Source organism: Cydia splendana, chromosome 7, assembly GCF_910591565.1.
Source record: "Cydia splendana chromosome 7, ilCydSple1.2, whole genome shotgun sequence".
Taxonomy (NCBI): domain Eukaryota; kingdom Metazoa; phylum Arthropoda; class Insecta; order Lepidoptera; family Tortricidae; genus Cydia; species Cydia splendana.
Window position 1 is genome coordinate 15502387 of NC_085966.1, and position 26811 is coordinate 15529197.

Genomic DNA, 26811 nt, shown 5'->3' on the forward strand with positions numbered 1-26811 from the left:
GGAGTCGGGTGATGGTTATTGCCTAGACTTCATCATTTTGCCCGGTCAAGAAGAGTTTATATTGATGAATGCTGAATATCGGTCCTGGCGGTTGGATTTGGCTTTCTCAGCACAACAAGCTTTTACCGCGTTGTACTGAGAAGGCCAACGGTTTGTTCACTGGTTTGTAAGGTATAACGGAGGTTTTTTCTATGTGTTGCGCAGAGGCCGCATAGTTTTTTTCACCTTCCGTATGTTAACGTGGGTTCGAGATTTTCCTTTTTGGTCGGTTGTTTTTAGATTCGGTTAATCCATGTTTGTGGAAACGGTAGTTAAAATTTTTTTTTGATGATATATGTATCATAGAATCCTTAGACTCCTGAGAGTCAGAATCTCGAAGCCGCGTTAGGGTTTGTTCAATTTGAATAGCTTGTGTAGTAGGTTAGTTTTCTTGCCTTTGGTTTGTTGTTGGTTTGGTCCAATAAACTTATTTCAAGGATCCAAGTCGCTGAGGACAGCGAGCGGTTCACCTACGTTGAACCTTAAAATCGGGGAGGGGGGTATTGTAACGTAGTACATTTTTCTATATTTATATTAAGTATTATTGAGATGATTCATAATTAAAAGAAAAATACTTTTTCTTATTTCAACGTTTTTAACAGTGTCCGAAACGAACTATTTTAATTGCACTTCTTTGCATAATCTGTTGCATTCAGATGCACCTCTAGATGCTTATCTGTTGTCGGGGTTGTCATACGAGTAAAAATAAATAAAACTTGAGATATTTATATTGTCACTCCAGGAAAACTTTGTATGATTTAGGTATGTTTTTCAGGTAAAAAATAATTTTGATATAAAACAAAACATAGAAATTACAGACTTACAAAGTGGCTCTGGAATGAAACAATATTAGATTTAATGATAAAAATATATTTCTTAGGCTCAGGAGTGAAATTGTCTAAACGATTCAGATAGAATTTTCGAAGGATTTGTGTCTTCAAGGGACTGCCACCCTACTTTTGTTAGGCCCTCAGGGACCTCCATATTGGAGGAGTTCATTCGAGAATGATTTGCACATTTGATTTGGGAACCCCTCTGGGGACACTCGCTCGCAAGAGCACAATTCATGGGAAGACCACACTTTCGACATGGTGGTCTGAAAGATGGAAACGGCTTGAGTCCTTCGGAAGCTCCACTGAGTGAGTACTAATTAAATTTCGTGGTGATCAACTCCACAATGGCGCGAAACGTTGTGGGTTTGTTCTTAACCAGGGTTTGGTTCTTTGCAGAGTGACTCCTGCTCGAGGGAAGGGAGCGCTCCGCCAGAAGTCTTAGCAGCTTCCAGTGCGGTGAGCTAAATTTACAATTGTTTCGTTTCTTCTCTAGCGGCCATAAAGGGCATCGGCTAATATAACCTTTTCTCGGTTTACAGGAGCCGGGAATTTAAATTAAATTTAAATTAAATTTATTTCATCATTTCAAAAGCTTGGAAGTCAATTTATGAATATTGTTTGGGAGACCTCCTGGATCGAGGAATTAAGCATCCCATCTGCCTCTGCCACGTCGTCTTGGTACCACGTGCGCGGCCCCTGAGCTCTACATCTCCGCTCAGCTTCTAGCCTTCTCGGGGAAACCAGCCTGACACCCCGCAGCGTCTGAGGAAGGTTTTCATCCTGAGGTCGGTCCTTTCCATGTTTTAATTTTGTAGGGCATCAGCACCAGCTGTAAAGTGTAGAGTGAATTTAAAACTATGAGCAACCATTAAAGTAGCATAAAGACTTTTGAAAATCCTGGTACATCGAATTTAGAGTTACGATAATTTAGTTCTTAAATAAGTAGAATTCTGTGTGAAGCTTTATTCTGGACCTATTAAGCGGCCCCGCCGTCCACTGAGCTAAGTTCTACCATTAGGTGTCGTCAAATCAAGTTAGAGGTTCACACAGAGGTCATTAGTTTAGATTAAGCCACTAACATTGCATAGGCAAGATTTTTAGTAATAAATAAAGTTCCTTAAATATAAATTTGTTCGCTTTTTTATCTCCCAAAATAGGTTCCTCCAGCAAGCAATTTTTGACACCACATTTTTACTAATTAAGTTAATTTTATTTTCTGTGCTAACGTGCTATGCTTTATTGAACAAGCCGGAGCTTTGCAATCTTATTTGCCTTTTAAAATAGCACGTTTCAATGGGTCCAAAGGTACTTTTACATATTTTGATGTAACCTTGAAATACGATCTAAGATATAATAAACCTATAATAATACTTTATTTGAGTTTGAAAATTTAACTGAGTATGGAAATTTAACTGAGAACTCAGTATAGAACTCAGATAATGTCAGTATCTTTTAAATTATTTTAATAACCAAATAATAAATTTTTTTAAACGACACAACTACTGTGTTCAATTTATAAAGTTATATAAAAGTAGTTACGACTCAAGTCGTCAAGACAAAGTACGAGTATTAATATAAGTTTGTAACGCAAAAAATCATTTTGAATTCAAATGACTAGCATTTAAAATAATTTACTAATATTTATTGTAAATTCGGGATCCTTGGATGTTAAATTGAAATGTCTTATGCATGACCACCGAATATGTAGGTATCGAAAATGCTTCTAAATAAACTCTCAGTTCAAATGTTTATAACTACCTATAGTAAATTATATATACGTTTTATTTGACTTTATTTGTGTCGCTTAACTTCAAACTCGGGAAAATTCATTCGACCCTCTCAGCAAATATCTACCCTATTACCTTTTCTTAATACCAAAATCGTATAATCTGACAGATGGATTTACCCGAGTTTGAAGTTAAGAGCCCATCAACGTGCACACTAGCGCCACTGCTAAATAATCGTCATTATTTAAATTTAACGAAAGATGTTTAAAAAAGGGGGCCAATACGTACTGTATTTTGTTTGTGTAATCCAGCAATATAAAAACTAGTGTGATGTATTCAAGAGGTACTTAAATACAAAATATAGTACCTAGCGGCCCCCTATATTAAATACCTGTCGTTAAATTTTAAATAATCACCATTATTTAGCAGTGGCGCTAGTGTACACGTTGATGGGCTCTTAAGCGACTGAATTTTAACGGTTTCCTACCCATTCAATTACGTTAAAATAAAATGTCAGCACTAACATGCCGTATTAATATTACTTACCTCTTTATACATGTTGTTAGCCATTTTGCAAATTCATATATAATCAGACGATCGCTCAGCGCTGCGCTGGCAGCGTTCCAGGCAGAATGCGGTACCTCAAACCCCACATGCAACTTGAGTTTCATAAAGCTGAATAACCTTACTAAAACCTCTGCACATAATACGTTTTCTTAGTATGACGGTAGAATGTATGCAACGACATGGCCGAGAAAGCTTTGAATAATGAAAACAAAACAACTGGTGGGGTTAATCGGCGAGAAAGTTCTTGTATTTTGTAAGCAGCATTTATACCTATTATAAGCAGACCTAGAATTAATTACTATTCCGTAACGAAGTTGAATTAAGGTAAGGTAAACTAATTAAGTGTTTAATTGTTTATGGTGACATAAGCAACTTTGTATAACTAAGTCAAACTAATTATGCTCATGGGTTCCGTACCTCAAAAGGAAAAAACAGAACCCTTATAGGATCACCGGTGCGTTTGTCTGTCTGTCTGTCCGTCTGTCACAGCCTTCTTTCTCGGAAACTACTGGACCAATTAAGTTGAAATTTGGTACACATGTAAATTACAGACCCAAATGTAGATGTAGCAAATTTATAGTGTAATTTTCATCTTGAAATAAAGAAATCTAAATCTAAATCTAAAGATGGACATCTAACGTAAACAAATGAATTTTAAACATAGGGGCCACTGGGGGTAAATGAGAAAGTAAAAAATAAAGCTTTTCAATATCGTGTCAAATGAAAAAGCTCATTTTGAGAATTTCAAATATATATTTTTCACCTCAGCAGCTCGAACAAGGGTACTTTGCTTCTTAAAAACAGTGAGCAAAATGCGATTTTGCTCACTGAGTCATTTTGTCTCACTCAGTGAGCAAAATCGCATTTTGCTCACTGATTGTGTCTCACTCAGTGAGCAAAATCGCATTTTGCTCACTGAGTGAGACAAAATGACATTCAAGTGACCTTTATAGTCATTTCAACATGCGGGGTCTAATACAAGTTCGATATACTTGGGTTCTATTATCTCTGTCCCTCTAGGTATGTTCTCACTGCTTAGGGTGAAAAATTTTGTGTACTACACGAGATCAAAGTTATTTACATCTCGTGCGCTTTTGAATCCCTTACTACGCTCAAGATTCTAAATTAGATTCACTCGCTACGCTCGTGAATCTATTATAGAATCTTTCGCTTGCACGGGACTCAAAATAAGCACTCGAAGAAATATCAAACTTTGATCTCTTGTTGTACAAATAACTATTTTCATAATTTGAAAATACACAGGTTAGAAGTTATTTAAGAAAATAGACGAAAAATGACCATTCCCTTTTATCTCCGAAACTACTGGGTCTAAAATTTTGAAAAAATACACAAAATAGTTTTTTACCTATAGATAGGTATAGGAAAACCTATAAGAAATATGCAGTCAAGCGTGAGTCGGACTTAATGTACGGAACCCTTGGAACGCGAGTCCGACCCGCACTTGGCCGGTTTTTTTATCTCTTTCCAACCCACTAGTTAACTTCCTGCTGCATAAAATACTATTCCGTAATAGAAAGTAAGAAGAAGATTTAATTAAGTAGGTAATTACAATTTAGCTCACCGTTATTTTTACATTCTTTCGTTGACGTAGTTCTTCTTTTGTTTTGTAAAAGTATTTCTACTGTAATAACCTTTATAATTTCTTGTTTATAGACACCATTAAGTATTATTTTAATGACAATTAAAACAAAATTATTATCTGAGGCAGATGTTAACTCCAAATATTGTTTTTATTTTATATTATAAAATATATTTTGTCTGTTACTCATATAAAATGTTAACTATAGTCAAAAACACCAATTTTCAAGCAGGTAATTTCAGCAAAATGTTAAAATATACTCGAGAGCGATAAGAACACAGTGTAACAAACGAATACTGAATCATTCTACGGGTCTATCCCTTGGGTACACCTTTGGGTACAGAATATAAATTATGCTCTTGTTTTTCATCTAATACAGTCTCTTATGCGTTACTTATTTAAAACATGTCCTATGACTACTTTATTAAGTATCTTTTGAGTCCTTTTGTCACAAAAAAATTAATTCCGTGTGTAAAATTTTTGATCTTGTGGCATAAAGAGTAAAAAAGGTAGAAATTAAATTAAAAAGTGGGAATACTGTAGGATCGTCCCTTCCAAATCAATTTATATAAAAAACCGGGACGACACTACAGTATAGCCACTTTTTAATTTCTATACTTTTTTGTCAGACTGTATATGTATTATTATGTGTATGTATTTTATTTTGTAGAAATGTGTACCTAGGTATATATATCGAAAAAATAAAAATAAGAAAGGGGAATAGCTATGGTTAATATAAATTAAATTGTGTCAAAATATGTCGATATCCAAAGAGAAAATGAGGGCCTCATTGGTATGCAGAAGAAGTCGTCCACTTTCCTCTTAAGGCAATTTTAGACACCCTTCGAGTCATATTAATAAAGCTAGCTGATTTATTTTAGACCGTTACGAAAGCAATTACAGTGCTTTTTCTTTGTTAACTCCAACTTGTTTGAAAACGTTATACCTATATTTAACCCACAACCTACAATCCATTTACTATTCGCCAGGCAACGCCAGTTCAAACGCCAATTGCATGGACCGGGGATTTTAAATGAAATGTTATTTTAGTTCAACAGTTTCAGCCATATAATAGCCATTTGAGCGACGGATTGACTCAGTATGTTATTCAATCAATCAATCGATCGAATATTTTGATTTAATACAATACGTAGTAGCTAAGGATTGTCATTCGTCAACAACTAAATTGATTCCATATTATAACGAAAGTTAACCATGTTTGAACGATTATTTCTCGATAGGTGCACAATGGAATTAATTAAACTGTTAAGAATTGTATACTAGAGTGCAGAGTGGAGGACATTTGACTCTATTTAATGAATCAGTATTCAAATTTGAATCAGGTAAACAAAACAAACCATTTTATGCTCTTTAATTATAGGTATTAAAACTAGTTGGTTTATATCGAGTACTTAATGACATTTAAAAAAAAGATTAGAATAAGAACTTTCTAATTCTTCCATTTATCCAAGTTTTATTTACGCTGTCACAAGAAATATATTTGAAAAGTCCCATGTACTTACCTATCCAAGTTATCCAACAGTCCTTAAAGTTAAAATTATGTCACTTACATACGAAGAACGTGCGAGAATCCTCACGTTAATGAAAAACTGGTGACGCCAACGAAATACAGCAAGAATAAGTCGACAACGGTTCCACTCACTTGAATTTTTAGTCGCTATTGGCGACGCCCATCCTCACCTATGGTGCCCAAACCTGGTCACTAACTGAGGCGCAGAAATCCCGGCTCAAGGTTTGCCAAAGGGCAATGGAGCGAAGTATCCTGGGTGTCCGAAGATCTGACAGGGTGAGGAACACAGAGCTTCGCTCCAAAACCCGAGTCGTTGATGTTGGGGTGAAGACCGCCAGGCTAAAGTGGGACTGGGCTGGACATGTCTGCCGGATGCATGATGACAGATGGGCCAAAATAGCCACTAGCTGGCCTCCCCAGGGTAGTCGAGGCAGAGGCAGACCGAGAAAGAGATGGCGGGACGACCTGGATGCATTCCAGCGGGATTGGCGGGATCTTGCTCAGCACAGGGAGGATTGGAAAGGGAGAGGGGAGGCCTTTGCCCAGCAGTGGGACACACACATAGGCTAATAAAATAAAAAAAATTGGCGACGTGTTTCGGGCCCGTCCCCGAAACTCCGGCTGCGCAGTGCACCGCGCCCCCGCCCCCGCTCTGTCAGCGCGCGCGCAACGAGCGGCGAGGCGGGCGGCGCGATCAGTGCACGAGTTGCAGTCGCCGCGAGCACTCGAGCCTGAGCAAGGACCCCCGACGGGTCCGAAACATGTCGCCAATAGCGACTAAAAATTCAAGTGAGTGAAACCGTTGTCGTATAAACATTTTAAAATATGTCTCTCGAAGAATAAGTCGGTATATCAGTAGTTGTCAGTAGCTCAGCGTGTTCATCAGGGGTTTGTAGAAACTGGTTCGAACCTGGGCACACCAGAAGGCCGATTCTGTTTAACAATGGTTACCGTTCTTGTTTTGATACGACCTTGAATATCGCTCACGCTGATTGGTGCAGGCGAAATTAAATGAAAGTCTTGCGTGAGATGCGCATCAATCATCAAAACGCTCGTCATGGTCGTGTCTAAACAAGATCAAAACCATAACATATATTGTTACTTAAGGGGCCCACTGATTAACAGTCGGCCGGACGGTATCGGCCTGTCAGTTGTTCGGAACTGTCAATCTTTTGTTCTAACTGACAGGCCGATACCGTTCGGCGGAGTGTTAATCAGTGGGCCCTTTTAAATCAGAGTCTGTCTCCAGGCACATACAGACCCAGGTGTTTGACAGGCGGGAAAATCGATATCTAATCAAAAATATGCTACGAAATAGTTTTCTTATAGAAACTGCATTGACACAACAATGTTGATAGGAGCAACCTTAGCGCTTAGACTTTAAGACGGGGTGTCTTGGTGAAGCATAGGTATATGCTATCACAAAAAAAAAAAGGATATTGAGGATGATGATATTTTTGTAGTGCTTGTTTCAATATTTATTTTTTTGGTCCACAGGTACCAAGTGTTGTTTTTCGTAGTGACGTACGCAGTCCCAATGCTGGGCATGACGTTCTTCTACTCGGCGATGGGCCGCGTGCTGTGGGGGTCGCGGTCCATAGGGGAGCTAACGCAGCGGCAGATAGACTCCATCCGGTCGAAGCGGAAGGTACCATTTTTAGTGACAATACATAAACCATAGCTGGGCAGACGTTCTTTTAGTGGGTAATATTATAGGCTTGCAATCTGTATGTAGCTGAAGCAGCGCTAGATGTCATTGCGCTATTTTTCGTCCACTTGACGAAATTTGAATATAAACCTACATTGCTGCACAAATTTGTACTTATTGCAATCCTCAATGTTTAAAAAATATATCTATCTAGATAAAAATGATATTTCGCAAGTAGCTAATTGAAATGAAATATATTGCTAATCCATCAAGTGGACGGAAACTAGTGCAATGAAAGTTCCACCTGATGGATGCGGAAGTGACTAACTGACCTACTGACGTAGGAAGTTCATAAATCATTAATAATTTTCTATATTTCCTAGAGACATTATGCAAGTATTAGTTATGTCCTGCAAAATCGCGTACATTAAAGATAGTTCAATACATCCCACATCTCTTGATAAAAATGTACTCTGAACAAGATTTTATTTTCCTAGGCGCAGAGCTCACGTTTAACTAAAGGTAGGCTATTGATATGCTAAGCAGCCTGTCATATTTCCTTTCACAAGATATTTATGCGCGTGAATTTCATAAGTTTTAAAGAAACGTGACATGAAAGAACATTTCAATACTAACATATTCTTGCAATCTGACCGACAAAACTGACATAAAAAAACATTTTTTGAGCACAATCCGGCCTGAAATATACTTAACCCTTAAACATTACTGCTTCGGGTAGGTAAACTTAGAAAAAAAAGTAATTTCTTGATTTTTTTAATTATCACTTATTCAATAAAAAAACCCCGGTGGTTTATATATGCCCACTGACCGTTACCAATGGTGCTACGTGGTCCTTATATGGCCACTGCCTTGTTAGCGATACCGTGCACATGACATTTACACTTGCGTCACAAAATGCACGAACTGCCAGCACTTGCTTGGCTCGCGCGGATGTCGTGGCTCGTAAGATTGACCGGCGAATAAATATAAATTTAAAAATAATAAAAATATATTACTTTTGTACTATGAGGGTTCATTTATACTAATAAATCTTACCCTTAAATTTCATGTAAACTCCCTGCAGGGCAGTAGCCACTTAGAAACAACTTGAACGTGCTACAAACGGGCAGAGGGCTCATACGAACCACAAACTTTTAGAGCAAATGTCTTATCAGAAAACAAATACATTATCTAATAATCTACCAAAAAATACAACACACAAAAATACAAATACGTACATACTTACAGTATTTTTGTTTCAGCGTAGCGAACTTTTATACCGGGAGAAACGTACAAAAACGGCCATTTGTTGTCGATTTGAAATTGGCAACTAAAATGTCAAAGAACTTTGTTTTGACACCTCCCATTATTTACGTTCGGAAATCACCCACTTTATAGACTTTACGGCAACATATGTCTTTGCTTTACGGCAATGACATTTTGCGGTCGTTGTATTTACTCTACTCGTCAAAAAAAATCATTTGTTATGTGGTACCTTGAGGTTTATCTTATATTTATTTAATTAATTGGGAGTTAAGTAATTTTAAAGTACGAATATGTATACTTGGTCAAGCAGATCTTGTCAGTAGAAAAAGGCGGCAAATTTGAAAAATGTAGGGGCGAAGATATCCCTTCGAAATCTCGTCTCATAGAAAATTTTAATTTTGCGCCTTTTTCTACTGACAAGATTTGCTTGACCATCTATATAAATTCATGTTACAATTTTTACCTATATATTTCCGTGATCACGATAGGGTGGTTAATAGATAAAATTAACGTACGGGTAATTGACTCATCGGGTTAACCGGTCCGTAAGCGTTAAGTTTATTAATTACTGTAGTATTAAAGTACCATGTTTGTGTAATTAATATCTGACGTAGGTAATATAAATTTGTGTTTCAGTATTATGTTTTATCCAAAGTTATGTTGTTATATCATAGGGATTTCATGATTAGAAAAAATACATTCTATCTAATAAATTAATAATAGCTTTGTTAGTAAATAAACTTAAAAGCTTCCAATTTTGTCATTATGGCGATGGGAATCCTAAAAACCAGCGTAAGGGTATATATCCTATCCTAAAAATCATATTGTACTTTGAACTTTTTTGCATCATATTGTTTAATTTATTTTTTTAATTTAATTTAATTTATTTTAATATTTTAAACTTTTTGTAATATAAACACGCAAACAAGATCCCGATTTTAAATAACAAAATGTATGATATTCATATTCATATTTTAAAGAGTTGTGTGTGAGTTATAAGATATAAATATACACAAATGTTTTGCGTTTGAAAGGTTATGTTGATTATTTTGATTATGTTCAGATTATCAACATAATCTTTCAAACGCAAAACATTTGTGTATATTTATATCTTAACCCTCTTATTCATAATTCTAAGCAAACATCTGGTAAATTCTGTTTCTTTCTAAAAACTAAAATATCACAATGAAAAATAGGGTCAAACGATTATCAAAGGCTTGTTAGATTTGATGACAGAGGTTTACATATAAAGCCATTTGGATTTATCAAATATTTTTAGTTAATTAATTAAATGTATGCATAATGTAAACTAATTAAATTAAATTATAATATTACAATATTAAAACTAAAATTAAACCTGGACATAAAATAAAAATACTAACTATAATATGACTTACCTACAAAAAAAACAATTACCTACTTACAAAGAGAATACCCATTCGAACAAGTCGGACTGCGGCATGTAAGGTATGTTGGGGTAATATCGGACGAGGGAGAAGAACGTAGGAAATTCATTTCCGCCAAAATAGGCTTTATTTCTTAATTTTGACAACAATGTGCAAGACGCTATTTCATTGCGCTTCGGACGCCATTGCAGTGTCCCTCCGCCGCTCAGTGATGTCGGATGTGTGCTACGCACCTTTAAAGAGAGCAAGATAATTTTGGTCATTTTTCTGGCCATCCGGTCTTCGCCCTGTAATTTATGTCGTGTATTGTGATAAAACTGTGGTTGTTTTTGTGATTCAGTTGATGTCAAAATTCGTTTTGAAGGTTTGTCTTTAAATCAATCCAATCATAACAGACCGGGGACTGCTGTAGACCGATTTCCGAACTTTACCCTTGCAGGTAAAGATCGGATAGCAACAATCCCACCTTTACCCATTTCAAATACAGCAGTGATTATCAAACTTTGAATTTTTATGAATGCAATAACTCTGTTTTTATCGTAATTATTTCGTTCCTTTATTTATATTTGAGGACGGTAATTCTGAAGGAAGAGATTTTAGCAGTGTACGTAGCTATATATGTATGAATATATTACATAGAAAATTGTTTCTATTGACATATCACACTTTGAGAGCCACAGATTTACCAAATTTTCGTGTATGGGTCAAGATCGGATGCAAAAATACAAAAAAATAAACATTTGATGACAACTTTTAAGTTTCTAGTTATTCGTGGCTGAAATTCATATACGTTGGATGAGGTTAAACATCGGATATACTCTTTTGGATACTTTATTATCTGAGCATTAGAAGCGGTTTTTTTTCGCCATCCGGTGTTATCCCGTGATGACAAATTCATCGATACCCTCGAAAAAAAATGTCTCATCTTTACACTCGTATAAAACTGAAACCGTTGAACATTGAAGGGTGCGAATATTCAGGCCTAAACTGCGGTTATTATTTAACAATTTGCACCATATTTCTAGAAGCTGACACGTACTGAGATCGAATAAAAAATATATTCCGCGAGGTCTCCCAATTAGTCCCAAATGCGTCCGGTATTATCCCAAAATACTTACCCCATGACACTGGCGGCCTTACCTCCCTGTATTGCAAGGGAAATACGTCGAGAGAGGTACGCGTATAGAAATGAATATTTTAATAAATTCACACGCCTACTTCTTTCCAGGTTGTGAAGATGTTCATATTAGTGATAGTGATCTTCGGCATCTGCTGGTTGCCATACCAGTCGTACTTCATCTACACCCACTTCAACCCGTCTATCATGTACAAGAAGTACGTGCAGCACGTCTATCTGGGCTTCTACTGGCTAGCCATGGCCAACGCCATGGTCAACCCGATCATATACTATTGGATGAACGCGAAGTAAGTTACATGATATTTGAAAACTTTTAATTTTACTTTGAACTCAATAGGTTCTTGGTCGATATTGGATCGAATGACTCGAGCTTAAACATGTGTAAGTTGCGCATATTTTCATTGGGAGCTCAATCTGTTTTTTTTTTAAATTGTGAACAGATATAGGATTAGAAGAAAATGTGTGAGGGCTTTTCGAAGGCACATGATGCTTCTACAAGCTCATATTTAATTTTACTTGACACAGTAGCTGTTAGTAATTCATTTTTTCATGTTTTACTTGTTTAAAAATCTACGTCATTCGGTTAGCACCGTAAACCTTAATATATTAACGGTACAAGATTCTTACAAAGATATAGGTCCATCAATTGTTAGATAAAAGTATTGCTGTTAATATACAAACGTCATTTGCAAGAATAAACAACCACCATGGCTAGATAATACGAGAATAACACTGCCACCTTAAATGGAAAAAAAACCATAAGTGACAATTTTTGGGAATTTTAGTTATTGACACCCTCGAAATTAGGAAGAAAATAGTAGTTTGTGTTACAAGGGATCAAAATGATATATTTCCGTCAAGGGCGTACATTGAATCCTGAGCGTAATGAGGGATTCAAGTGTTAATGCCCAAGACGAAATAATTTTGATACCGTGTGATACTGCTTTTCACTTCAACTATGAGGAAAATAAAAACATCTTAGTGTTGACACAATCTGATGCTTAAACAGATTATTTAAGCTAAAAAAATAATGTGCAAAAAAATGTAAAAATAGTGTGGTAGAAAAAAAAAACCGGCCAAGTGCGAGTCGGACTCGCGTTCCAAGGGTTCCGTATATTACACAATTTTTAACAATCAGTGCCGGATTAAGATATTTTGATGCCCTAAGCATTTCTAGGTGCCCCCTCTCCCTAGGGTCATCAAGATTACATTGATTTTTTGGTAAATTGAGAGAAGTTCATTGCCGCATTACAGCTGAGAATGGAAATCAGTCACATCATTTTATCACGAAAATTTACAGTGCCGCAGCAGTAATGTTGCAACAGAGTACCTAATGCTGTTGCAGTCGCCACCCGAATGTCACCTTTATCATAGCTTAGAAAGTAATAGAAACGCGAGCGAAGCGAGCGCGGATATTTTTCGATATAAAAACGCAATATGATAGACAGTTGTACATTTTTACTTTTAGTATGGAAATCAGTCACATCATTTTATCACGGAAGTTGACAGTACTGCAGCAGTAACGTTGCAACAGAGTAATGTTGCTGCAGTCGCCACCCGAATGTCACCTTTATCATACCTTATAAAGTTATTGAAAACGCGAGCGAAGCGAGCGCGAAAATTTTTCGATATAAAAACGCAATTTTAGTTATAGTCCCAACCAGGCGCGAATCCAGGATTTCATACAGAGAAGGGATGGGACAGTTTTCTATCAGCCTAGCTTCGCATAGGGCTCGATATTTAAGGGTCTCAGCGAGGTTGTTTTCATGCATAAAATATGCAAGAAAGCAGAGAGCTTGGAATTGAATTGGCGAAGTGTGAGAAAGGCAGTAGGCCCAGCTGCGAAAGAGGAAAGCTTGGATTTGGATCCACGCCCAAGTGTAATTAAGGCAGAAGATCAACTTTGCCGTAAGGCAGAAGGCCTCGCATAAGACCTAACGCCGAACCGCAAAAGAGTGGGTTGAAATCGAATCTATGCATGTAATCACGACTCTTCTACTGCTACCGATTGTTTCCCAAAGAATTACGAGCCATTATTTTTGCAAATTAGCTTTTGGACAGCTAAAAAAATCGTGTGGTAAAAACGATGTGTCTGTCCCTAATTTTAAAATTTGTTCACCTTTTTCAACCTGGCATTTTGGTGCCCCCCCCTGAACGTGGTGCCGTAAGCACGTGCTTGTTTTGCTTATTGGTTACAAAGTCTTTATTAATTCAACCATTAAAGTCGACGAGTACAAAAAAAATTGAGCTAGCTCTCAATTTAACATATTTTTTTAAACATTATTTTTAATTTGACCTTACAATTACTCGTAAGTAGGTAAGACCGTTAAATATTTAAAATGATTATCTTATCAGAAAATTATCACCAATTACTCTAAGAAAACTACTACTCTAAGTAATCCGGCACTGTTAACAATGTATTTTTTATGTGAAACGTGAGTGAAATCTCTTTAAAAAATCCGTAGGGGTCGGATCTAAAACTGTAATTAAGTCCGACTCACGCTTGACTGTACATTTCTAATAGGTTTTCCTGTCATCTATAGGTATAGACCTATTTTATGTATTTTTTTAAAAATTTAAGACTTAGTAGTTTCGGAGATAAGGGGGGGGGAATGGTCATTTTTTGCCTATTTTCTTGAATAACTTCTAAACTGTTTATTCGAAAATTATAAAAAAAATATATTTGAGATCCTTACAATAAGCTCTTTCATTTGATATGTAACATGATATAGTTTGAAAAATTAAATTTTTTCATTTTTTCATTTACCCCCCAAAAGTGGCCCCCATGTTTAAAATTCATTTGTTTACGTTACATGTCCGTATTTGGGTCACAAACTCACATATGTGTACCAAATTTCAACTTGATTGGTCCAGTAGTTCCGGAGAAAATCGGCTGTGACAGACGGACAGACAGACAGACAGACAGACAGACAGACAGACAGACGCACGAGTGATCCTATAAGGGTTCCGTTTTTTCCTTTTGAGGTACGGAACCCTAAAAAGTGAAAAAAAAAGCAGAAAAGTGTTACTTTGATCCCTCCTAGCAGGGAAGAAAAGTGCAACTTTGATCCCTCCTAGCAGGGAAGAAAAAGCCTTTTTCCGAATAGGTGATGTGAAAATGTATTTTTTCTATCTAGCACTTATTTCTTTATCTCTGACAGGTCACGATTTAGATAAGTATAACTACACGCCATTTCGTCTCATTTTCATTAGGTACATTACCTATTACCTAAAAATCTCTAAAAGCATTTGTACTAAGTGGAACCTAACTGTGGTAAATTTTAGTTTTGTATTACATTATTACTCAAATATAATTATGCAAGAGTATCTCAATTAATTAAAAATTAGTACATAGGTAGGTACATAATTACTTTGTGAAATCTAATTTTGGTTAATTTTAGTTTTATGTTACATTATTATTGAAAGATCTCTAAAGTAGGTATCTTATTTGTTTTCTTTAATAAATAATTTTTATTCTTCATCGTATTTTTATGAATTCCTTTAAAGTTTATTACTTTTTTAACTATTAAGCAAAAAAAACATAAAGTACCAAATTCTGCTTTTTCAGCTTCTAAAACGATCAGTAATATAAGCACAACTGTGTACTTGTGTTTTTATATCTTAGACATCGTAACTAGTGCAAAACTACCACACAAAACATAAGTACGCATTTATGTTCTTGATGTTAGTAAAGATATTTTTTATTTTATTTAACAAGGCAGTAACTGTTTTTTCTAAATAACTCATTTAAATAAATAGATAATAGAATAATTTACAATGCATAAAAATTCTAGGCTATTACTTTGTTCAGTAACAAAAGTTTCAACTTTGTACTTTGAATTTACCTATTTGAACAGGAGTGCAAAATTATTTGGCTTTTTCTCGAAACTTACTTTTTGTCAGTTATCAGTTTTTTTTCCTTAAGGCGGCAGAACACTATTCGTCAGAATTCTGACGGAAGTTACGCCACTCTATCTAGAAAAGCCGACTGACCTATGCCATGTCATGCCAACAGAAATTAGAAATGTACGAACAAAGCCTCAGAATAAGGCAAGAACAATTTTTATCCGAATATATTATGTTTCACCGTACACAAAAATGTACCGAAAAGAAAATACATTTACACAATAGTGTTCACCTATTATCATTTGACCTCAATAAAGAAGATTGTGGACGCTCGTCCGTATATATTCAATACAGACGAGCGTAATACTAAGAATGAGGAAGGATGTTGCTTGTCTTACGCACATTGTTTATTTTTTTGTTCGTATTTGGTTTCATTCAGAATAAATTTCCTATATATTGAACCAAATTATAAAACTCATGTTTTACCTACAATTTAAAATCACTATGTATTTTCAAATTATCGTTAGTTAGTGATAGCGAAACAATTGAAATCCATTATGTCAATATGGATGAGAATTTTAAAATGATGATGCAACAGTCGCAGTGTATCTCACTCGCAAAAATATGTTCGAATGCCGCTTAAATATACCTACCTTATATTTCTGTATACGTTTCCGAAGTGTTCGGTAAATATATCGCCCATGGTCTAATAAAACATGGTCTTCTATTCCCAGAGTGACACGGGCCTACGTCACAATAACATTGCCACTTTATTTCAACATAACATGTTACATGGGTACATTATACCTATAGTTAATAAGTTAAAATATTTCTTTATAATATTATAATTTTCATTTATATGTATTTTATCTTAAATTTTACAATAACACGCCATTTTTAATTATTCGTTAGCAATATCTTCCGATTCACGAATGAAATTTCAGACGTTCGGGTAATTCTGTTTACATTATTGGCAACACAGGATAGCGCTGTCACATTTGACAATTCGGATCTAGATAACTTCATGCCCTGACCGTCATCCTTGTCGAACGCGTGTTAATTGTTATTTCCTTCTCGCTCAGTGTCAGCAGTCGCAGTGTTTTCCAAACTTTTCACGTCGTAAGCTTGGTAATTAATGTGTAACTGTGAATTAGTTTTTCAAACGTTTGTCTTGTATAGATAAATAAAGTTTAATTTAATACATTAGATTTGTTTTATTTTACTATGTTTCTACATGAATAACTTAAAATTAATGCCGTTAAAATAATTTTCACCGTTGGTTAAAATTCTCCCACATTTTAAAGTTTGAGAATCTGTAAACAGCATGATGACGTAGGCCCGTGTCAGTTAGGTCATACGCGAATCTCGGAATAGAGTACCAGGCGGAGTATATTATTATACCATGATATCGCCTATATATTACATTGTACCTAATATAATGTATAGCTTGCTAAGAGGCCTACGACGTAGCTGATAACCGGGAGGCGTAGCTCATTCGTTAACCAGATTGACTTCAAGATGGATAGTCAGATATAGAAAATGGATAGTCGTAAACATATTTTTTTGCAAAGAGGTATATATAGTGCATAGTTAATTTGTCGAGTGAAAGATGTTAACCAAAAAAATTTACGTTCAAATTTCAGTTGTATTTCTTCCAACAAAGGTTTAAGTTGATGTGAAGCAAACAAAGTTAAGGAAAACACTTTCAAGTTTTTATTACGAGTACCTATGTGTACGAGTTGAAGTTAATAAGGCTAGCTGTTCCTAATTTAGACCCCTTTGTAGGTGAGGTTACTTTGTTTCTTTTTTACGATCTGGGGTAATAGTTTAGCCTTATATAACACTTTATTTTGAGGCATAAATGGCATAATGCAAACGCAACAAGTGTAAAATATGGGCTATTTCCAATAAATTCGATAATTGAAATAACTTCCATCAAAATCTTTACGTTTGAAACGAATAAGTAATACAATATAATTTCAAAAAGCATACTATTCAAAATTAATAATAATAATAGAAATCCTTATATTCGTTTTTCATACTAGCCGTAATACACCTATTATTGCAGTAGGACCCACACTCATCTGAGTGCACAAATCGCTTAAATTATTTTGCTAAACTTTGTACGAGTAAACAAGCCCAAATACTCGTAGCTGAAATCGCAAATAATTTAGTGTTGACAAGTTATCGTGTTTTGGTGAATTTCGTGTTATTGAAGATTATGTCTTTATCGGCGTTCACATCAAGGTCGACATTCCGCTGTTAATAATTTATGAAGCTTTTTTTGGCATTTGGCCCCCTCTCGATGGAATGTTTACAATTTTATTGCCAGGCTAACCTACGTTGCGTAGTTAATGATTGCCCGTTTTTCAATAGCAGGACCCGAAGCGTTTTATAGTAAATAGGTAAATATTATGTTATGTGTTAAGCTAAACTCACGTATCTTGAGATACAGTAGGTAGTTAGGGTTAACCGCGTTAAATCCATTTTAAATGGTGTATTTAATAATTAAACACCTACAAGTTTTCGTGGGGATAGACAATGTATTTTATTTGTATACAAATAGGTAGGTGCCTATATTCTGAAGTACTTCCAGTTGTTTATTTTGTTAGATCTAACAAAACCGGAAGAGAAAAAAAAACGTTAGAAAAAAGGCTTGTATTATAAATTTTTTTAGTTTGTAAATGTAAAGGCGTGATAGCTTTTTATTGGGCTAGTATATAGACTATTTATGGAAAAACGGATGAGATTGATATCTCAAGGGTCCTATATAAAATCCAACCGCGGCGATAGGCGGTAATTGAGTTCGTCCGATCTATTTAGAAAGCATTTTGTGCTTACAACTATATAGGGAACAAATCAAATTATTTTTATTAAATGAAATGAATGTCATATATTAAAGAAAAAGTTGCCATTCTAGGGTGTTTTGGCCGGGTGGCCTAGTGGTCAGGGCGTTAGTCGTGTAAGCTGAAGAAGGCTCGACCTGCATGGAGGGCTGGGTCACATACTGCTAAACCGCAATATGGTATCTATGCATGATCATGTAAGAATGGTAAAAACTATGCGTGTTCTAGTTCCGGCTTATAAAAGAAAAGGAGTTTGGCCTCCTACCTATTTGTATACAAATAGGTAGGTGCCTATATTCTGAAGTACTTCCAGTTGTTTATTTTGTTAGATCTAACAATGCCGGAAGAGAAAAAAAAAACGTTAGCAAAAATGCTTGTATTATAAACTTTTTTAGTTTGTAAATGTAAAGGCGTGATAGCTTTTTATTGGGCTAGTATATAGACTATTTATGGTAAAACGGATGAGATTGATATCTCAAGGGTCCTATATAAAATCCAACCGCGGCGATAGGCGGTAATTGAGTTCGTCCGATCTATTCAGAAAGCATTTTGTGCTTACAACTATATAGGGAACAAATCAAATTATTTTTATTAAATGAAATGAATGTCATATATTAAAGAAAAGTTGCCAGTCTAGGGTCTTTTGGCCGGGTGGCCTAGTGGTCAGGGCGTTAGTCGTGTAAGCTGAAGAAGGCTCGACCTGCATGGAGGGCTGGGTCACATACTGCTAAACCGCAATATGGTATCTATGCATGATCATGTAAGAATGGTAAAAACTATGCGTGTTCTAGTTCCGGCTTATAAAAGAAAAGGAGTTTGGCCTCCATTTGAATAAATGTATCTTCAATTCAAAAACTTTTGGATGATTACCATAACTACACATCGGTAACTCGTGGCATTTAGATAGCACTTAAAAGATTAGTTTAATTAATTTCCTTTTTTTAGTGGTTTCTTTTTCTCGACTCGTATAGGAAGAACGTTGTCACATCACTAGTCTGTGCCTGCTACCTAAATACCACGAGTTACCGATGTGTGCTCATCACTAATCTTTTAAGTGCTACCTAAATGCCACGAGTTACCGATGTGTAACCATAACATAACAAGATAATCCCAATAAAGACCTCAAATCGTCCACTTTAGTAGGTAGTAGTATATTTTTTAATTAATTTATCAACACAAAGCATATAAATACGAGTATAATACATTTAAATAAAATATGACAGCGAACAAAGCCCCCTAGGGCTTTATTGCCGCTGTAAATTAGATTAGGTCCATAAAAAATCTGCTCGGAAACAGCGTTCAAATTTTACAAATGGATCTACTTTTGACATTAGGTACACTCGGTGCAACTCGCTGAGACATTTAAGTACGTATATTTTGACATTGACATATTCTCTCACGTTTACGTAACTTACTTTCTATGCATCTCGCTCGTACTCGCATATTGCAAGCGTGATGTGTTCAAATAGGTAGACGTCACGTGAGCAAAACTGGATGTAACCATACTTACTGTTCCTAAAAATATTCGGCTAAATCTAAGTTCCCGCTGCATTATGCATGTAAACGAACATTTTAAATTTTCATTCCCAACCCGTTCGATACACATTAGTCGTTCATGAAGATTAACTTAATTTTGTACAAAGTGCTCTCCCGATCAGATTATATTTACCTTTTTAGAAAATTACTCTTAACTATATTTAAACAGTTTACGGATCCATTTTATCGTATGAGGTTAAATATTAAACTATGCTTTGAATATTAAATTCTTTATATTTGTATTAACCCTTTAAAAGCAATGAACTCTTATCCACTGGGTGTCATGAGTGGTTATTCAATAGTCAAATTAATTTTCATGTATTTATACCATAACGATATTATTACCTTTTTCCCGAAAATATCACACAATCACAGTAATTTAATCAGTTGTAAATAACAGTAAATAGAGTATTCGTCGTTGAAAAACGTGTTTATACCCCCAGGTTCAGGACATACTTCCGCACGGCCATGTGCGGGTGGCGCGACGCCCTGCGCCGGCGCAAGCGGCCGCTGCCCGACTCCCCACCGGACTACCTCTCACAGTCGGGCAGCCGATCCCGTTCAGGTTTTTACTCGTTAACGTAATTATTATTTAAAATGATGTCTTAGGTAACGATTTTGTATCACTGAGTGATTCTCAAAATAGTGGCATCTTAACCTGTCATCGAGTTTTGGAATTGAATGTATGTTTATTTGCTCTTTTTCATATGAAACAAAAATGTATCTAGATAAACTAAAACAATGTTTATCGAGGCCAAGTCAGTATTTTTATTTAAATTTAATACTTATATTTAAAAAAAAAATAAAGAGTAGCACTTTTTACTGTAACCTGTCTTGTCCAAAAGCTCTTCCAGTTTTAGTTCTTTAGATTTTATAAGCACCAATTTATGTAAATAAAATATCATGCTATATAATAACATAAACAATACCTTTTAAAATGTACTTTGCACAGGCCTTATATATTTTTTTTTACAACAACATTCACGCACGAAATTTGTCCAAGGATATTTTCTCTGTTAACCTGTACCAACCTGTACATGCGCGGTATTGCATCTGACTCATACACAGAAAAATTTATTTAGATCATAACTATGGCAATATATTAGGTAAGTATCAAGCTAACCACCGTAGGGTACCATTATGACCCAAGTGTCGTAGTTTCGTAGAGACAAGTGGTTAAAGGCAGAAATCTGGGGTTTTGTAACGGAATGTTATCTTTAACTTGTCTCGATTATTTTACGAATTTGGTATGGGGCCTAATGTAGTAATATCATTTTAATATTGTATGAAGGTTTATTCATCTATGCTAAAAGTGAGACATTCGTATTATTATCCGTTCAAGGGAAAAAATAAAAATGAATGTATTTTTTACTGTAACCTGCTTAACTTTAACCTGTATTCAATGTATAGGGTATTGTATGTCTTGATAATAACTTCTTAATTTTCCGTTCCCTTTTGAAAATTTGGGGTACTTGAAGTGGTAAAACATATTTTTCATTATTAAAAGTAAAAAAAAAAAATCATTATCTTTAACCTGTCGATGCCACTTTCTTGAGAATCACTCCACTATTTATTTACTTTTTTAATAAAAAAGGGTCTGGGTTTTGTTTCGCTCTTCTGGGGTTCCATTTTAACCGTCTAGCCATCCACAAATGAAAATTTTACAAAACAAAATGCAATTTTGATTAAATAAAGCTTTTTAAAGGTTTCAGGGCGGGGCGGTCAATACAATGATATATTATCTAAAATAGCTTAGTATTATTAAAAACCCAAACATGGCGTCAACATCGGCATGAGAGATAAAAAGCTGGAAATTCGTATACCTACACCTTTATTATGGCAGTCTAAAAGTTGCCTTGAAAGTCAGAGAACATCTCGTGTACGCGTCGAATGTTATTCGAGGACAAAGTTTCGGCTTTTCGCGAATGTCAAGGTTTTGTCACGAAGGTGACTATGACTTTTCAGGCAACTTTAAGAACGCTATAATGAAATGGTATACGATTTTGCAACTTATTATGTCTCATTGAGGGGCTAAACCCTTAATTTGACTGGGTAATACAGGGCGACTTCAAATTTGTAATGCAAAATCAATGTTTTACACACATTTTCCCTAAACTAAGCCCCTCAACACATTCAGGGCCAAGAACCCGACTGTCAGGTACACTGTTCACTCATGCATAAACCAACAACAACAAAGCAAAAACATTTTTGTAAAGATTTAATTTAATCCCATTTTTTAGGCTTATCCGAGCATAATGATTATCAAAGAATTTCAAATGAACACTTTCCTCTTTGGTTATCAATCACCTGCCACCTTCGAGCAACACCGGCTTCCGACACGTCGAAAGGGAGGGGCCCAATCGATATCTTACCGTACAAATCTTTCTGCCATTTTTTGCGGGGGGAAAGGTGCACACAGTCGCACTTCTCACACACTTACATACAAAATCCAATCTGTAATGACGACACAAATACATAGAAAATGACACCCTACACAGACAAATCTTGCACACCTCGATCTGTTTTTGTGTACGGACGAGTCACAAGTGTCACAACACGCACATCACTAACACATTTTCGTCGAAAAATTTTATTGTTTTCTGAGAGATGAGAAATCGGATTTGTCGCTCGACCGATCCGCAATTTGTACTGGGCGAGCAAAATCGATAAATCCAACAATTACATGAGAATAAAGTATAATAATATTAATAATTGTGTTTAAATGTAATTAAACGTATGATATGTAAAAAAAATATTACATGTGAAATGTAACACCTTCTTTTTGTAAATTTGATGTCCCCGACCTCTTTTTACAACAAAAAACCGAGCGATTAGGCATTTTTTCTGCTGCTGTTCTCACGCGACTGGACTCGGTCTAGTTTAAAATCCAAGCGCAACAATAGTTTTATTACCCGCGCTAGATCAGTTGATCTTGTACCTCGGCAGAGGGGAAATAGTGCGAATGCCGCCTCCCTTCCATGTTGCTCGAAGCCTGCCACTGTACTTATGAAGTAAACGTGTTTTGTTTAGTAATTGTCACTTGTCAACGAAAATAAGAGTAACTGTTATATAAGAAACTGTTTCGTATCAGTACTAGTGAGGTTAACGTTAATTTTCTAGTCGTGTTGAAAAAAAGAGTTATTAATTTATTTATGACATGCATGGTCACCCTAAAATTAGAATACTAAACTACCGATATTCTGTGTCAAATTGAATGTCATCACGGTCTGGTTACTTTTGTAAACTCGTATCTCACTCAAGTTTGACAGTTTAATTTCTTCGTAATCAAAATGTTGTCATTACGGTTAAAGAGGTTTTATGTTTATGAATTAGGTCTTGTAGAGATTAAATTTGCCCTCACCAAAAAGTAAAAAAAATAGGAAAAAGTGTGCTTGTCTCACCTAAATACGACGGTGATCGATCAATCATCAGTTACTGAGTGCGCAGGATTAGTCCTGCTCACGTATCATGAATCATCCTGTATAATGTGGGGTAACCACACTTCGGGACTTTAATTATTTGTTTTATTAGAAAATTTGCGATAATTAAATTCAACTTATTTTAACAACGGGGTTAATGTAGTATACTTTTTGGCATTAACTGAGCCACAATCAAGTGTTTTGTATTACCAATTTGAAGTCACCCTGTAAACTGCGATGCCAAACTATGCCAGGCCAATTAATTTCTCAAGCTTTCAAGTTTCAATGACATCTATAGGTATGTTTAAACTAATTTTAAAAAATCTAGTTAATTATTCTGTCAGTGGCAAGTATACGCTGTAAAATAAATTATTGGATGCGTAACATTTATTTAAATAACTTTATACATTTTATTTATTAGAGTCAATGACATATCCTTGCACTTAAAAGTTGTATTTGGGTAAATTCGGAAATTGGGTCCCCCGAAAATCATTTAATATCATTCACATTTCGTTTGAAGAGTCCCGTTTCAGAGTTATCCGCCACTTTTTTAGTGTTTTTTCCGTTCGGAACTACCCGAATACATCTTAACAGTTTTATAATCATAGACAAAGAACCTAATACAAATTATTATTATTACCTATATAAAAAAAAATTCACCACACCAGTTTCTTGTTGTTATTCATTAAAACCAGAATATCTAGGAGACCGAGCTTTGCTCGGAAAAAATATAAAAACTCAAAAATGCGCGTTTTCCCAGAGATATGACCTAGGTATGTCGATTTATCGCCCCAGAAAACCTCTATATAGCAAATTTCATCGAAATCGTTAGAGCCGTTTCAGAGATCCATAATTAAAGTCCGAAAAACTGTATTATTGTGTTACGAGTATACTAAGTAAAAATCGTCGAGCTTTTGAGTGAAATTGCTAAAAACTTTACACTCATTCGGAGTTTATGTGGAAAATTCAGTTAACTGAATAATTATTTTCTTCAATGAATGGTAAACAATATTGACACATTATTTTAACTTTGGCTACGTACTTAATATGGTACTTCATATTTATTTATCTCTACCCGTTGCGAATTTCCTACTTTTCGCACTTGTATCGTAAAGTACTATTCCATCGTATTGTCACGGAAACGTACGAACATATGTCTTGCCATTTCAGTCAGTCTCGGTACAAAAAGTACCTACTGAGGTTGACTGAAGTAGCATGACAAGAAAGGTTCCGAGGAAATACGATGTAAAACAATTACCTATGCCAAAGATATATGTAACTTCGTATAAGATGAATAAAGTCTAAGAAAAATACGTGTCTCGAAAATCAAGAAAAAGTCATTGTCGGATAGATGGCGCACACACCTTTAGCCTATGCTCGGCGTGAATACACCGTTTCATATTTAACAATTTTAACACATAGATATCAGTGAATGGCCATGGGTCAAAATGATATAAAATAATAAAATCATTTATCCATATATATACATTTTTTTGATTATTTTATACGTTTTCATTTTGAGTTTTAGTCGTGTGTCGATAGATGGCAGTAAATTTACTGTGACTACAAAATTTACTATGGCAGGACCCCTCTATAGTATCCAATGCACTACATCTGTACGTAGGCATTCATAAGGTCATTCGTGTACAATTCCAACACCTAGATACTTAGGCGTTACTACTACTTAGTTTTATGTTACTAAATCACTGCCTGTATTACAACGATTAAACATAACATCCAATATCCGCACTCTATCAGTATAATTAGTTTTCGTATTAAATATGTGACCGGCCTAACATAACGGCAAAATTAGGGGCCTTCCCAGGCACTTTGCAAACAGCTAATAATACTCACTATATCTGGGTTTGGCAGAATTCATCAATCAGGACCATCCATTTGTGTAAGGACGGTAGCTCGATTGCCCAAGAACAAAACACTCTTTAATATGTCTTCAGCAAAACCCTTTCTATGCATGTTATATATATATTCATTCATATTACATTTTGTTTGATATTTAACTATCAGATTAAGAAATGTAAAATTATATTTTTCCCCTCTCAGTGCATTTTCATTGACCGTATCGAACTGGCGACTATTCTAATAATTCCTCTGAAGTATGCGTATCCACAGGTATAGAGGAACCGCGCGACTCAAGAAGAAATGTAGTGAGCGAGTGGCCGCAATTGTCGTGTCGGGATCGAGCAGGCCTGCGGTCGCAGAGACCGCCTTTGCATGCTAGCTGCCCGCGCTGCCCGCACTCCTACTATGATGGTAAGTGTAGACTAGAATATAATCTAGAAAAATATGTTACATTAATTATGATATAAGAGAAGAAGGATTTTGGTTAAAACAAAATTCTGTCCATAATTTTTGTCTCCTAATTATTTACGGTACGCTAAAGCAGCCGCGTGACCTATGAAATGTTTTATAAATCACCAGAACCATGGACAGTATGGACACGCACTACAAAGACTTTTTCTTCAAAGTTAGAATGCCGCTCCCACTTATTTCTTCGTTTCATATACAATTACACATATTTTATAGGAAGTTTTTACAGGACTTTGTAATTACTAACGGTGTAATTACTAATGAAATATTTTTTTTTGTTTCAGCTTATATCCATGGACGCAAAGTGTAAATTAAATAAATAAGTGGTCATCAGGGACTGACTGATATTATCAAGTAGGTTGTAAATTACGTAAATTAAAAAAGTTTATGTTTTAAATAGGTAGGGAGTTAAGTAAAAATGATAGTATTAATAAAAGATATGTAAATGTTTCATGTTTGAAAATGTCTGAGTGGTGCTCATTATCGAAAAGATTATAATATCTTGAATTGAATTGTTATTTTGAATATTATCAGTATTTTCATACTTAAATCTAAATTTAGATCAACTTGTGACTTGGGATTGTGATTTAGACGAAATACTAACTAATATGTAATATCTATTTGAATTATGGTTGTCACAAACATTAATTTACTATTGTTTACCCTAATTCTTAATAGAATATGCATTAAATTAATGTTGTAACACTATTCTCTTTGTGTTTGTAAAGACTACTATTTTATATACCTGGCATAGTGTGGCAGTACTTACCGGAGGTCTAACTTGCTGAATTGCTATATTGATTAGAGTGATTAGACGTATACAGTGCTAACGGCCTACTTAAGTGCTGATCACATCGACGAAGGGAAATTAGTTAAAATGTGACATATAATTACGTTTCCTTCATATTTGTATGAGAAATTGCATTTAATTAGAATGATTATAAATAAATACCTATATTTGAATATTCGCCTTAACTCCAATAAGGTAAACTGAAACTTCAAACCTCGTTAAACACTCTGTTTTATTTATACGATTGTTGCTAATACGCAAATTTGTTTATACTTTATAGATTACTAACAG

At 35.3% G+C, this 26811-nt stretch overlaps 1 protein-coding gene across 1 annotated transcript; it reads left to right on the forward strand.

Moving 5' to 3' along the window:
* The first annotated feature begins 7781 nt into the window (after positions 1 to 7781).
* LOC134792305 (tachykinin-like peptides receptor 86C) lies at positions 7782 to 25729 on the forward strand. Its single transcript, XM_063763573.1, has 4 exons — positions 7782 to 7945; positions 11846 to 12042; positions 20427 to 20548; positions 25533 to 25729. The coding sequence occupies exons 1-4, from the start codon at positions 7835 to 7837 to the stop codon at positions 25727 to 25729; spliced, it is 627 nt and encodes a 208-aa protein (XP_063619643.1). The 5' UTR covers positions 7782 to 7834.
* Positions 25730 to 26811: the final 1082 nt, after the last annotated feature.